Below are 15175 nucleotides of genomic sequence, written 5' to 3'. Positions count from 1 at the left end.
CTTTTTGAACCGATGGTGGGGGGTGGGGGGTATTTCCTTTGAAGATGCCACCGGCTTCCTCCGGCCAGATGAGTTGGACCTCGCAGTGAAGACATCAGCGGCGAGGACCGTGATAATGACAGCAGCAGACTGGGAGGTCAAGATTGTAGTAGATGGTGGATCATAATAAACCATTACAGATAATAAATATTTGGGTCCTCGTAGTGTCGTTATTCAGTTCTATTGAAATATGATTAAATCTAGAAAATAAAAAAAAAAAAAAAAGGAGGAATAGTTTTGTTCATAGTAGACCGTGAGATGCCCGGCCTTTTTTTTGCTCCCTTATCCAGTCTCAACAACACTTCACCTTGGCGGCCATTTTTCAACCAGCCATGTGAAAAAAAAGAAGAAAAAAAAAACAAAAAACGGCATATAAATAGTAGCCGTGGCAACCTCACGTACTCCCCTCCTGGGTCTTGATGACAGAGTCTCAGAATTCAGAAAAACCAGTCCTCTAGTGAGCCCTCAGCCTCTACACAAGAGAAAAAGAAGGGGAGAAGAAAGAGCACAAAGCACAGACAATGAGCAAACATGGCAGGTCAGAGATGCTGCGTACAAGCCTCAGCACTGGGACACATGTGGCTCTCAACATGTCACGTTATTCATCTGAAGATTACGGAGCACTGTGAAGTGAACGTCAGCTACTTTCCAGCCTGCTGAAACCTCTGTGTAGCTGACAGAGCAAGAAAAATGCTTGAGCTCTGGAAAAGTACCAAATATAGGCTCGCCTTAACTCCTTACTGTGTGTATTCTCAACTACAGCCAACCTCCTCTTGGCTACTGAGCCCATAACAGAGTCAACAGAGGGGCTGGGAGCTGCTTGTCTGTCTCCAGTATCACTCAAAGACAATATTTAACCTTTGAGTGTGTGTTGAGGACCTGCTGCTTGGCTACACAGGGAAAATGCACAAGGAAACCAGGGGAACAAGCTTATTTAAGACACAGAGGAAAACCTATTTCATGCACTTGCAGTGGACTGAGACCTTTGTTTACAACGTGCTAAAGCAGTACGTCCATTTATCTGGACTGACATCAGCTGATTTAACAAGCCATTCCTGTTGACAGTCTGCCGTACAGCCTGTGCTGTATTAAAGCTGCTATTAATGGTTGTTTTGCTACTTTGAACTCAGCGACTCCCTGATGACGTAAACATAGCTGGGGTCATGCATGGCCGGCGTGGCAGCATTATAAGTATTTGTGTTTAAAAAAAAAAAAAAAAAAAAAGCAGGTAGGTGCAGACTCATTTTCCCTCACATTCCCTGAAAGTTTGACATCATCAAATGAGAGATCTTAAAGACGCCTAAGGTTAAGGCTGGGCAACATGACCTGAATGTATTTCACAACAGCCACATTTATTCAGTTATGATAACACCTTTAGAAAAACACGTGTGCATAAGATCGTCTGTTCTTGCTGTAAACGTGTTACTAAATTCTAAGTACTGATAAAACTATCAAAGTGACATATTTTACATAGATTTGAACACCTTTATGGTGTCTCACTCAATCTAAGAGGAGTTTAGGGTGTTGAATTCCATTAGCAAATCAGCATTTGTAACTCTGTCTTCCGACACCTACCAAAAGGTAGCAGTGTACGAAACATTCAGGCAGCAGCTTCGTTTGCAGCCAGCGCTCACAGTTGTGTTCTCAGGTTAAAATGACAAACGTCGCCGGCAGCAGGGCATATCAGCTGTCGCTAATTAATGTTAATTCTGTGAGTAACGTGATAACAGGCCAAAATGAAACTGGTCTGTCGCCTGATTAACATACTCTCTGCAAGCCCGCATCTGTACTGAGCCAAAGATCACTCCACTCCGAGTGTTTCCGTCGCTCCGACAACCCTGACACATCTTCTCCTGCAGAAACGATCTGGCTAACGGCGTCCAATCAGCTTCAGGAGTCAGAACCTCACAGTTAAACTTTCATTCATGTCATATCAACAACTGGATCTCATCAGCTTCATAGCTTTGAACTAGCGCCTTCATATTTGGATCAAGTAGCTCATGAAAAATGCGGAGGCTTGAGCTGTTTTTTCCAGATAAATTTAACCAGCATTTTATATCCTCTCCTGCTATATAATTATTTGTTTATTATGTAGACTGAGCATATCTGAAATGAATTCGGGAATAAATTCATTTTATAGTATTTTCGGGTTGTAGCGCAGATTGTGATCAGTTAGACTGCGACTCAAAACTTTTCCGCCTTGATATCTCAACTGAATCTCTAGTGTTTAGACTTTTGAACTCTAAACCTAAAAAAAGTTTCAGTAAGGTATTTGAAAAGATTCTGATTCAAAAAGCAGAGCTGATACTCAGCCTCAGAAGAAACCTGTGTCCTTTATTAGGATCCATGTGGATCCTATGTTTCATAAGTCTTCAGGCAAATCTTAGGTCATTTTGCAATGGCATCTCATACACACTGTATGATCAACTATAAAAAAAAGCAATATTAAAGAACTTAAAAAAAAAGTGCCCATATTTTTTTAACTTCCTACCGTAAAAGTCCCCTTAAAATAAATGCAAGTATAGATCGCTGCAAATACCTGTCTTTTTTTTCATGGCCATACATTCTTCACATTGTCTGTCAGCTGTTGTGATAAACTGCTACTGCTTCCTATTTGTAGCCACAGCTATTTTCCAACAATATATAACATTTAGTTTTGTTAGCAAAGTGTGCCCAAACCAACGACGGTGCACCGACTTTCTGTGCCAGCTCTTCTGATTTACATGCACCAGTGCCTGTTGCATTTTTCTCCAACATTTGAGTTATTTTCTCTTAATCGCATTACAAAACACTACGAGTTGGACTTCCTCTGTTTGAAGGAGCCCAATCAAAGGACACAAGCACATGCTGACTGACAGTAGTTGCTTGTATGTAGGGTAATGGGGTTTGATGTACTGTCAGGTGCAGTGAAGGGGGCCGGCTACATGCTGTCAGAAAGAGTTAATGAAGCGAACATACGCGCGTAACAAAAAAAAGGCAGGAGAGAGATCAATAGCGGTTGTTTAGAAACAATAGGGACACATTTATCTAAAACAGGAGATGCAATACAATCACATTTAGCGTCTGACTGTTGTGAACTAACCTACGTGTCGCAGTGGGAAAGCAGCGATGTAATCTCTGGGCCCATGTGGCCCACGGCCTTGGCTGCCTCTAAGATGGCTCTCCGGTACATGCCTTTCTTCTTGCGGTTGAAGCGGGACCTGAAGAGCTCTCTGAAGGGCGACAGTTTGGCAACAGAGAGCTGGGAGGTGGTGGGTGAACCAAACCACGCCACCTTTGCCTGGGGCCACTGGGCCTCGCAACTGGCCGTCTCCTGCTTGCGGGTGCCGCTGATGCTGAGGACGCGTGCTGGCCACCAGGGGAAGCCGTGAATCTTCCCCCACACAATGTCGCCCACCGCCACGGCGTGACCCTCTTCTGTTACACACTTTGTCATGCTGCGGGTGTGAAGCCGCACCGTAAGCGGCGGCACTGTCTTGCAGTCTTCCCGTGAGGGTACAGAAGATGAGGTTACGGACAGGTCTTCACCTGGGGCCAGATCACACAGTTCTGGTGAGGTACCATCAGAGCTGAAAGACTTGGACTCATCTAGACTGTCGCTGCTGCAGACTGACAGGCTAGAAGAATCCGCTTTACGCTTACGGAAATTGATGAGAAGGGTGAGGTCGCTGTGGCCGCGCTCTGCCTCCTCTCCTGAACTGCCCGACCACAACTCCAGAGAGTTTTTGCCTTCCCCCGAGTCTTCAGAATGGGGCAGGCAGGGACCGGGCACCCTGGGGCTTCGTCTCCGGGTGCCTCCTACAAGTTCTGCCTCATACTCAACCACACTCTCCTCACCATCCCTCTGAGGGGGTCTCAAGCGGATCTTTGGAGAAGGCAAGTCCTGACCCACGGTTGTAAAGGGCCTGGTTAGTTTGAGTTTGGGAATGGACACGGTGAGGCCAGACCTGGTAGCATCTAGAATGTGCCGTTGCTCCTTGGTAGGATCAGAAGGCGTCTTGCCATTCTCTCCCACACCATTCTGCACCAGCTGTTTGGGGCAGAATGGCTTGACTGAACCGTGGACTCTCGAAGGGATCTTCATGACCTCCCCCTTGCCCTGTGGAGTACTGTAGGAGATCTTTATGACAGGACTGTGGGGGATAACATCTCCTCCGGGGAACTTCTCCCCTTCAGCTTCCCCCCTTTTGTCCTTCCTGAGGCGTTTGCTGTCGAGGCTGGTGCCATTTTCACGTCTCTTAGTGTCCTTGGTTGCAATTACGTCCTCTTTTCTCGACAGCTTAGAGGGGCTATCCTTGTCGTCGCCGTCATCATCGCTCTGTAGTGCATTCTCTTTTCTAGAAGTCTTAGTGTTGCTCATGCCATCTTTGCTGTCCTCATCACTATTCAGTGTGTTCTTGCACTTTTCACAGAGTACCTGCCGAGGCCGCAGACGGATAGTACTCATAGTCATGCGACCAGGCTCTCGCGTTCGCCTCTTCTTTCTCTTGATTGGTCGTGGAGGGGGCTGAGGCACCCATTGGCTGTAGCTGTGGCGCACCCATAAGGGCTGAGGGAAGGGGGCTCCTTCAAAATAAGGAGGGTAAGGAGTCTGTCCAGCTGGCACTGGTGTGGGTACAGGACAGGGAAGAGCTGCAGCAGGTATGCTGCTTTCAGGGAGAGTGTTTTCATCCTTTGGTCTGTGTGAAGCCTGGCTGGGAGATTTGGAAACCGGTTCCTCACTCAGAACTTCTGGGATTTCACAAGCTGGTTTAGATATTGGGCAGGCCCCGGGTTTTGCCGTGAATTCTGGGAGACAGAATAGCCCGGTCCTGTGATGAACAAGAGAAAACAAAAAAGCAACAACAAATGAATAACTGTGTGTCACTGAGTTTCATTCGAGTGCTACACTGAAGTTCATGCAAGCCAGCACAAACATTCTTGTTACACATGACAAGCATTTCTTGAATTTTTCAGTTAAGCAATTTCCTTCACAAGAGCGATACTGTAATGCCGTGTTTGCATTTCACCATGTCAGATAACACAAATCAAATACCTCGCAGTCTCAATTAAGCCAAGAGAGACAAGAGGACCCAAAACTGTTCAAGGCTATCCCTCTAAGTGGCCTCCCATAGGCTTTAAGTGGGAAAACCTATTTTACCATTTTGTTGCAGTTTGACTGAATCCACTGACACGCTCCCTGCCACCTGTATGCTGAAAATTCTTTACGTGTGGGGGCTGGAGTCTGGTATCACCCAGAGAAGTATCTGTTCTGTTGCCTTAGGCCACAAAAAATGGAGCTATAGTATCACTGGCTCGCTTTGTGTGATTTTATGTGTTCTTTTTCGTACTCTGGGACCAGCAAACATGTCCAAAGAAGGCCCAACTGCCAAGGAGTCTTTGAGAGGTGGCTGGCAGGCAACAGTAACATGGCTGTGTTGCTTTAGTCAGGAGACAGCAGACAAAGAGACTACAGGATGCCCAAGAACTCCCCCCTCCCCAACATCTGACTGAACAAAAACAATCCCATGAATCACTCGGGATTCAGAGATGTAGGGAAGGAGCCAGGAGATTTCAGTTTGTTTTTGCATCTGTGTCTACCCGGGGCTTATGTGTGGTGAGATTATTAATTAGTGCACATTTGGGGAGCCCATTTTCCACCCCAGGAGAGGTAACTGGCAGGCACCTCCAAATAATAGTCTCTTGACGCGGCTTGTTCCTCTCACCTTTTTCAGTGCACCCCTAAAGCAGCCACACATTAGCCTTCATAATGACTGACACGGCACAAACAGGGCTGTCTGTGACAGGGAACAGGCAGTGCTAGTTAAGCACAGTACAAGGCCGCAGCATATGACCAGCCATGATTCCCCGCACTGTTGCTGTTTCATGTTGTGTACAGTGTAACTAGATGCGGAGATCAGCCTGAATGATAGGCCTAGATGATGACACACAAAAAAAACCCTGTGGGAGACAATGACAGGAAATATGTTTCCATGAGCTGAAAAGGAAGAAGCAGTCAAATTTTGTCAGTGACAAGGCCTGAAACATAGGCCTATTTTAAGTTATTCCAAGGCCTGCCTTTTCCCATCTGGGTGGGTTATTTTCAGGGCAGCTTGAGCTCTCACATGAAAAACTATCTAAGCATACTAAGGAGCAAAGCTGGTCAGATTCTGATTCTGGTAGTCTATAAATAGTCTAAAGCCAGTGGCTTTTAAGGTGCATAGCACCAAGAGCAACACAAGGCTTTTACATGTGACACACACACCAAGAGGGGCAGACAAGACATGAGATTCATGCCAAATTCTACATTTGTACCTTTCATTTGAACAGGTTTGTGGATAGTTAACTGGCAACAGAGGGTCTTTTCTTGTCAAACACAGAGCTTCAGATGGTCACTGTGTCTCATCAAACCAGGTTTTAAGACAGAGCATTACAGTTGTGAATCATCAAAGCCCACATGTATCTTTATTACCATTTTCCATTGTGTACAGATCAAAAGTGACTGGTTCTGAAGAGTAATTTCTCAAAACAACAGCAGCTGCATTTCATTCTTATTTGAATTGAAACATCACTCCACAAAACTAGGACACAAAGCAATACCATCTGTATGTGTAAATATATCCAAACATAAGTAATATACAGAATAGTGCTCAGCCAAGGCCTACATTTTGCTGAATACGTTTTAGCTGCTCTGTATTTGATTAGGCTAACAATAAGCTATAGATGAACTCATTGACATTATTTATTGTTCAAGACAAGTCATTAACAATCTTTGTAGACAGGGCCACTATCTTCACATACAGTATAAACACCATCGTAAAATAACGTATTAGACCATGTCATTATGGGCTGTAATAAAATCAGTTTGCTATTAGCCGACGAGCTAGCAGATAGCTACCCTGTCAGCTACAATAACCTACGAGTCTTTTGTATGGAGGCCCTGTTAGCTAACAGCTAACTTTGACTTGTTAGCATCAAAGGTAGATTAGCCGTTAGCTGAGTTTTAGCAAATTGATTTCAGAGATAAATGTATGAGGAGAATAAGCGAAATAACACTCACTTTTTGTTGCAATCAAGTAATATCCCCGTGTAGTTCCTTTCTCGGTAGGTCAGCGTCACCACCAGTGTATCGTTAACTATTTGATCGATAGTGACAGGTACCCGAGAGCCGGCCCGCAGCTCCTCGGCCACAGCCTCCATGTTTCCCGGCGTGAAGTGTCCGGCTCGGCGGTGCTCGATCCCGGCCAAGGGAGCCACGGTCGCGTCGGCCAAAGATCCGTCTCCCCTTCGCTATTGGAGCAGGAGGCTACACCAGGGCATAAAATGACGCCATCACCCCCACCAAGTCAATTACAACAGTACTGCCACCGCTGACATCACGCTCTCTGTGCTAGAGGAGCAAAAATCTCTCAAGACAAGGCCTACCCTTTCTCTGTCTCACTTTGACTTGTTTGATGCCAGTCATTAGTGCGGATTTTCACCTCCGGAATGCCTCCGTTTTTCACAGCGACGACTATTTACATTCTGCTCTAAACTTATAGTACCGTTACACTGGAACACGGATGAAATATGGATGCATGCTCTAATATGTTGTAAGCGATATGGTCGTAAAAATTGTCAAATGTGAGATAATTATGATCTGAGTTTAAATGTTCAGAAGAGATAATCAGACACCAGTCTCATCTAAGATTAGTTACACTTTAACAAGAGCTTTAAGTGCACTATTTGCTAAAATGGCCTTAAAATTCTTCATTTTGACACAACACCCTGCTGCAAATACCCAGTTGTAATTTAAATTGTGTTGTTTTACATCAGAATAAAAAGCTCATCTGAAATGATGGGTGTGTCAAGATCAGGTGTATTGTTTCTCTATCATTTTTATTTTTTCCCCTTATGATTCCATTATGTTAAGCCTTGTTTTAATTTTCATTGGGTGATGGAATTTCACTTTTTATAAAGAACACAGGGAAAATAATGCTACTGTCTGGTGATCTCATTTCACACTGCAAATAAAGTAGCAGCACCATATTTACTTGTACATATTTGAGGTACAGTGTAAAGTAAATGTGAAACATGACTAGTTTGCATAAAGGAGTGTGCCTCTTTCAGAAGTCCAAGAGAAAGAAAGAAGTAACCACACAATGGAAAATTTCAACACATTCACATTCCCAGTTACAGCCTTGTGATCTTTATTTTTGATTAATGAGCATTACAATGGTAAAAGGATTAGTCTTTACAATTCATTTTGGGTATGAATTCAATACTGCAAAACTCAAACAGCAGGAATGGCATGCATTATACTGTCTTGTCAGATGTCAAAAAACTCTGAAAGGTGTCTCCTGTGAAGACAGTAAAACAATTTTCAGGATTTCTTCCCAAATTTCTCTTCCTCTCCGGAAGCCGAGCCTGTAACTTCCTCATCTTCCATTCAAAGTGGGAAGAAACAGAACAAAACAAAAAAACAAATTCAGATCAATAACCTATGAGCTCCACCTAGATGGGTTGTGTGAATAATGAAGGTCTGACCTCTTCCACATCTCGCTCTGCCGCTGCCATCTGTTCAGTGGTCGTGCCCTGTTGCTCCAGCGCACGGGCTGATCTGGAGGGCCACGCAGGTCAAAGGTTAAAATTTTATTCCAAAAGACTGAATTTTAGATGCTTAAGTGTAGCCAGTGGCATCAGAGCCTTTATGTCTGGTAGATGACTGTATGTACATGTAAGCATGTGTCCAGCTGTTTTTTCCTTACGTACAATTTATTCCATCAATGAAAACAGAAAAGATTAAGGTGTACTATCTGGTCTGGTTTGTCTGTTTTTAGGCATAATGTTGGCCAACAAGAACAAAAGAAATTGCTGCTGTTCTGTGGTGGGTGCACATACTCTCTTTGTCCACTAGGTGTCTCTAGCTTTCCACCTGCATCTGCACAGTAGTTATAATCTGGACCATGCAAATTGCCATTTGGAGGATATGTTCATGCCTTAAGGTCTAGAGACAAAGACCTGTTGTGTCTGTACCCCTATGGATCAGATTGTTTTGTATCACTGTTGTATAAACCAAATGTCCAAAATACTACAGGCACAGTATGTACAGCAGTCTTTGCTTCAGCTACACTGATGAGATGGACATTATGACTTATTGATTTCCCAAATCAAAACTGTACCCATCACAAAACAGGGAATGGAGACAAACAGAAGCTATCAAGTTTTAGGGATTTTTTAGTCGATGTTGATTGTGCAAACAAGGCTGCATCTGAATATCAGGAGATTACCCCCAGTACTTTATACTGTACATTAAGTGTTAAAGCTATCAGTCATACTGACACAACAAAACAATGCGGCATGTCAGATTAAAATTCTTATACTGGCTCAGGTTTCAGGTTGTGATGCACTACTTTTTTCTGGTCTGCATCCACCCAGAGCTCCTATTTACCTGGCCTCCTCACACTCTGTGACGGACATGCTGGGCATCTGACTCCGAGGGCTACCACTGCTGTCCTGCATGCTAGGTTTGGAGTCTGTTTCTGCTTCCTGTACCAGAGAAATGTTTACTATCAGGTACAACAATATTTTGTTGTGGAGTGCAGCGCTTGTTTACATATAGGATGATACAGCTGTTGCAACACGTCCTACAAACATAGTCTATAGGTGCAGTTGCTGTAATGTAACAGCCTCATTGTGTCATATTACCCAAATGTTGTTGGTTTTTATTAGATTTTTCAATGGATATTTACTATGATGTTGCTGGTTCAGTGCAAACATTATGAGTTGCTCCCCCCAGCTGTATGCAGGCAAATGCGATTGACAGTCAAATTACTCAAAACCATCCATCTGCATTGTCTCCAGTTTGTGCATGCCTGCATGCACACATTAGCTTTGATAGCAGTATGTTGCAGCTGTGTGATCACTGGCATCTGTTGCTGCCTTCAGCAGCTACTACCTGAAACGTCCTTAATTAGCATAAAAATGTTTTATCTTGTGATTTCCCATTTTTTGTTATAACCCTCTCCCCAATGAGAACGAGGTGGTGCTCTACTGCCCCCTTGTGGTTGGCAGGTTGACAGGTGGAAATCTAAGTGATTTATTTCACACGTACCTCTCCTTTTCTTTGTATTTCATGCTCCTTGTGCTTGTGCTCAGAGATTTTCTTCCCCTGTGTGATCTTGGCTTGTGTACGCCACTTCTGAGGAGCCTTTTGGCTTCTATGGGAGAGCAAGGTAATAATGCACTCTAATAGATGTATGTCAAGGAAAACTTGGGCTACTGTGCCTAAATGTTTGCAAAAGGGTCTGTAAACACTGATTATTCTTTACATAGTGGATATAAGATGGATTTCTTACTGACGATCACTTGGGTAAATGGCAGTTAAATACAGTATAGCCCTGCTTTATCAGCTAGCATGCTGTCTTATCTTTGGTATTACCTGGCCTGAATATTCTGTACAATTCAGTAAATGTAATTTAATGGTCAAAATGGAGCACAATGATATAGTCATCAGGGTGTTTGTTATACTAAACTCAAGCCCCTACACCAGAATTCAACTTACTTTCTTCTCTGCTCAACAAGAGCTTGTTTCTCTTTCAGTTCTTTCATTGCAGGCTTTCTCCTTTCTTCTGGCCTCTTCCAATGCTGCGTGTCAAACGGGGAGGGCTCGGGAATTATGCCACCCTTGGTAGTTGCCTTTTTTCTGACAAATAAATTGAAACAAAATGCTTTATTTTTATTGCTCTCCTGAGCTGTGAGTCCCAGTGGAACAGCCTGAGAGATTTTTATCACTTGGTCTCCTCTGCAGAGAATGTCATTAAAAAGTGTTTTGCTGTCCTTTTCCAAGGCACTGTGCCATACACTTGGCCCTCCACCACAACTCCAAACCTCAGCACAAAAGTTATCTACTGAAACAAAACTAATTCATCCCCTCTGTCCTACTATTAGGTAGCCAATAACACTTTCAATCTTCATTGCAGAGTATATCTGAACAGGTGAAAAATGATTTATGTCCAGCCCGTATTTGCTGCCTGGATACACTGTACAAAAACAATGGCAGCAGCCATTAAACTAGTCATTTTGATCTCTCTGAACCCCAAATAAATATTTTGTGCAAGTCACAGTTGTACCTGCCCAAGGACTTTTTTAAAAAAAAGGAATAGTTAGACATTTTGGCAAATGCACTTATTCACTTGCTGGCAGAAAGATGAGAAGATCAACATGATGTGAGAAACATAAAGCCAGCAGCTGGTTTGCTTAGCTTAGTGTAATGACTGGAGACAGCTAGCCTTGCAATGTCCAATGGTTACAGAACCTACCTGCTGGCACTGTCACAAATAACATGTTGTATCTCGCTTGTTCAATCAATTTTTTGGCACTTTTTTGTTTTCTGGTCTTTTTTGTCCTCGTTGAGCTGTATGTCTTTTTTTTCGATGCAAGTACAGTGTAGTGTTTAAACCAGAGTCAAATTCCTTGTATGTGCACACATACCGATTTAAAAACTGAAGTGTAAAAACGACAATTTACAGGTGGTTACAGTCCAGCTGCAACGATTAATCGATTAGATTAATCACATACTACAACTATTTTGACAATCAATTTATTGATTTGAGTGGTTTTTTTTTTAAGAAAAGAAAGTAAAAATTCTCTGATTCCAGCTTCTATGACAGTAAACTGAATATCTTTGGATTGTGGATAAAACAACACATCTGAGGATCTTGGTGTTTGGAAAACACTGAAAACACACATTTTCTAACATTTTATAGACCAAACAACTAATCGATTAATTGAGAAAATAATCAACAATGATGGTATTTGTTAGTTAAAGCCCTAGTTACGAGTGACCATGAAGTTACTGGTCAAAGCAAAGAGACTGGTTCAGCACATAACCCTCTAAAATAATTTGTCAGCTTTAGAGATGCTGGTAAGAAGATTTTGTAACCTTTGGACAGAGCCAGGCTAGCTGCTTCCCCTCGTTTTCAGTCTTTATGCTAAGCTAGGGTAACCATCCTCTGGTTGTCACTTCATATTCAGTGCACAGATATTAAGTGGTATCAGTCTTCTCAAAGAAATAAGCATATTTCCTAACATGACAAAAGCCCTTTCTCTCACTGCTTACCTTGTGGAAATAGGAAGAAGACGTGACTTCATGTTTCTATTGCACTGTGCTACTGAGCCCAGCTCAGCTTCGTCCAGCAGGATCATCTTGTCTTTGAGTTCCCTGAATCTCTGCAGCTCGTCCTCATCCACCGACTCATCGTGCTCCTCCATACTGGACCCCATCAGCTCTGACAGCTGGAGCTTCTCCACTTCTGGCAACTCTACTAATGAAACAAGCATGGCAGTTACAATTAAAATGTGGGGGCAGCCAATACTGGCAGACGATGATAACTGGTTGATTATGAAGAACGACTGATAGACTACAGTTCTTTTCCAACTGCAACAAAATTACATAACCAATAATAGCAAATAAAACAATCCCTTCTTATTGCAGAGTGGGATAAGTGGCAAGTTTTAACTGAATTAAGAAAACAAGGGGCTAAATGTAACTTTTACCCACATTTAGGGTAATTAAACCCAAACAGGCTAAATACTCCATATTATCACAGCTTAAAAAGCTTGATGACAAAGCAGTATGTAAATGAAAGGTATATATCCAAACTCTGAGCCAATTAAATGAAGGGAGATTTCCCCCAGGAGACGGGAGCCCTGCCTTTGTTAATAACCTTGTAGGCAGGGAGATAAATCGTTTGATTGAGGGGTTTGGCTCTGCTCATTGTGAAGCAGCATCCTCTCCTGTGGAGGGCTGTCTTGGGCTTCTCACAGTGATTACCTCCAGACAGTGCTTAGTGACAGAGAGCTCCCGTTCAGAGCCCACAGGTTATCGATCATTTTCATCTGGCTAAAAATATTACAGAGCTAGAACGGGGGAAAAAGAGTCAGCCGAGTGGCATGCGCCGTCTCCAAGGCAACAGAAGTCACACCAGTGAAGTGGTACCAGGGCAAGGAGCTATTTTTGTGGCCAGCCGTCCTATCTTTGACAAAAAGAGCAGATGGCTAGAATGCACGTGCCTACTGAACAACGTGCTGCTGCACTGTACAAAGTTAAGGTGTTTGATTCACCTGGGGAGGACTTCCTTGTGCTAACTGGCCGATTAGCCATAGCACTCCTGAGGTACTGGAGGATGCTCTGGAGCCCCTGGTTCACAATGTCTTGTGGAGGGAAACTGATGGGGCAGTTCCTCAGGTTCAGGCCTTTGAGGGTAATCACATTTCCTGGAAAAAATAGAAAATAAAGAATCTTTTAAAACTTGTTTACAGGCTACACTTTTTGCATTTAAGTGACACTCTTCAATAGATGCATTCACTGAGTGCATCAGTAGAAGGATCTTACATACTATGTCTTCCTTGATTACAATCATTAATGTATTGTACATGCAATGTATCAGTAACAGCTTTAGTGACAACAGCTGAGAGGAAAGCAAAACACGTGGAACCATATTACTAGTTTTTCATCGCATGTAATCTAGATCTAGATTTGCTGCATGTGAGACTTACTGCAACTGATGAAACAGAAAGACAACTTGGTATTTAAAAAGACAGGGACATTGCTTGCTGACAAAGGTGAGTGGACTCAGCTCACCCAACTCTGCTGGAAGTTCTGAGATGGGATTTCCTTCCAAAAGTAATGTTTTCAAAGACCTGCATAAATGAAATCACAGATTACTAGATGAAGCGCTGTTCACTGACCAAGACACATGTTTGGTTTTAAACTGAACATGAGGAAATTGTATAGTCATTTGCCTCACTTTGGAAACATGAACTTGGTTTTCAGAGCAAATGCTACTAAACAGAACTCTAAAATAGACAAACTCTTACCTATAAATGCTCAGAAATGTGACAAAGAGACATACTGTACTGCCATCGCCAAGGGGTTTGTAATCAATCAGCATATATTTCAAAGAACAGTTGCATAAGTAACCTACCTGTGCGAGCCAATTGCGGCAGGGAGTGATGTAATTTGGTTATTTCTGAGGTCTAGCCACAGCAGGTTGGGTAAGCTGAAGAACAATGAATCTGGGACACAGGATATCTGGTTGCCTTCAAGATATAAATACTGAATATGACACAATAAACGGTTAGAATTAACAGACAATGCAGAAGAGCAAATAACACAGAGATATAAAACTGTTGGCCTCATGTTCTACTGGATGCATTACTGACTTCTTGGCAGAAAACCACTGCAGCAGATGTCACGAGGTGGGCAGAGGTTGACAAATGCACAGTGAAGGCCAAACTAACCTTTATAGCGACATTTTTCAAAACACTTTCTGCAACATGTGTCAACTCAGTTCTGCTCAGACACAATGTCTCTGTTGAATAATGTTCATGGGGCTCCTGTGGCTCAGCATCCTCAGGCGGAATGTGGGGGGGCTGCGGTGTGACAAAACTGTTCCCGAAGACAAAGCTCATCTGCAGGTCGGAGACCCCCTCCCCCTTCTCCGGGGAACACATTGTCGTTAGAAGTGATGCTGAGACATGTGCTGTACACAGATCCAAGTGTCTTTTTGCACTGCCAGTTGTCTCCCTGTGTCTGAAACTGAGAAGGTTTCACATTCAATGAACGGCTAATAACTAAAAGCAGTTAGCTACTCACCCACTGCTGCTCCCTAACATTAGCTAGTTAACGTTAGCAAATAGTTTAGCACAGGTTTTTATCTTACCTGGAAATTCATTAAACATACTCGTTGCCGGTCAGGGAGACGATATCTTCCTAAAATAAGCGGTTGGTAAAACGAAAACACGAAGTACGAAAAATGCTACCTTTCACCACTGCGGCTAACTCTCGAGTTTGACGTTGTAACCATGGCGACGGGGTCAACACAAACTACGGCAACTGGCCACGTGCAAACAAGGCGAACTGCATCCATAATGTATCATCCTGTCATTTTTTTTAAAAACATATAAAACGGATTAATACAATGCAAATGTCACATGCTTTATAAGAGATGAATGTGCGTGTCATGTTTTATAATGTGAGCTACTGTAACAGAGCAGCAACATGAGCAAATAAACCGAAGCGTTAAATCCCTTTGCCCCTCGGTGATCGGGCACCACCCATCCATCCTCTAATGAGATTGTGGAAAAATTCACTGAGGTTCGTTTGGGCTGAAGG

General features: G+C 43.1%; 2 protein-coding genes across 3 annotated transcripts; both read right to left on the bottom strand.

Moving 5' to 3' along the window:
- Positions 1 to 404: 404 nt before the first annotated feature.
- pwwp2b (PWWP domain containing 2B) lies at positions 405 to 7456 on the bottom strand. 2 transcript variants are annotated; one of them, XM_041947727.1, is made up of 3 exons: positions 7079 to 7456; positions 3126 to 4850; positions 405 to 511 (listed from the first exon to the last, which is right to left on the bottom strand). In XM_041947727.1, exons 1-3 carry the CDS (start codon positions 7216 to 7218, stop codon positions 505 to 507), a joined length of 1872 nt encoding a protein of 623 aa, XP_041803661.1. In that variant the 5' UTR covers positions 7219 to 7456; the 3' UTR covers positions 405 to 504. The 2 variants fall into 2 exon arrangements, with proteins under 2 accessions (XP_041803661.1, XP_041803662.1); XM_041947728.1 differs by having other exon boundaries at positions 3122 to 4850; positions 7079 to 7455.
- An 849-nt stretch (positions 7457 to 8305) lies between these two features.
- LOC121614360 (leucine-rich repeat-containing protein 27-like) lies at positions 8306 to 14514 on the bottom strand. The gene is made up of 10 exons (XM_041948189.1): positions 14302 to 14514; positions 13986 to 14116; positions 13643 to 13701; positions 13123 to 13275; positions 12119 to 12320; positions 10562 to 10702; positions 10112 to 10217; positions 9449 to 9546; positions 8545 to 8617; positions 8306 to 8439 (listed from the first exon to the last, which is right to left on the bottom strand). Exons 1-10 carry the CDS (start codon positions 14512 to 14514, stop codon positions 8314 to 8316), a joined length of 1302 nt encoding a protein of 433 aa, XP_041804123.1. The 3' UTR covers positions 8306 to 8313.
- Positions 14515 to 15175: the final 661 nt, after the last annotated feature.

This window comes from Chelmon rostratus, chromosome 11, assembly GCF_017976325.1.
Source record: "Chelmon rostratus isolate fCheRos1 chromosome 11, fCheRos1.pri, whole genome shotgun sequence".
NCBI classification, from domain to species: domain Eukaryota; kingdom Metazoa; phylum Chordata; class Actinopteri; order Chaetodontiformes; family Chaetodontidae; genus Chelmon; species Chelmon rostratus.
Note: the sequence above shows the minus strand (reverse complement) of the source record. Positions and strands in the feature narration are given on the sequence as shown.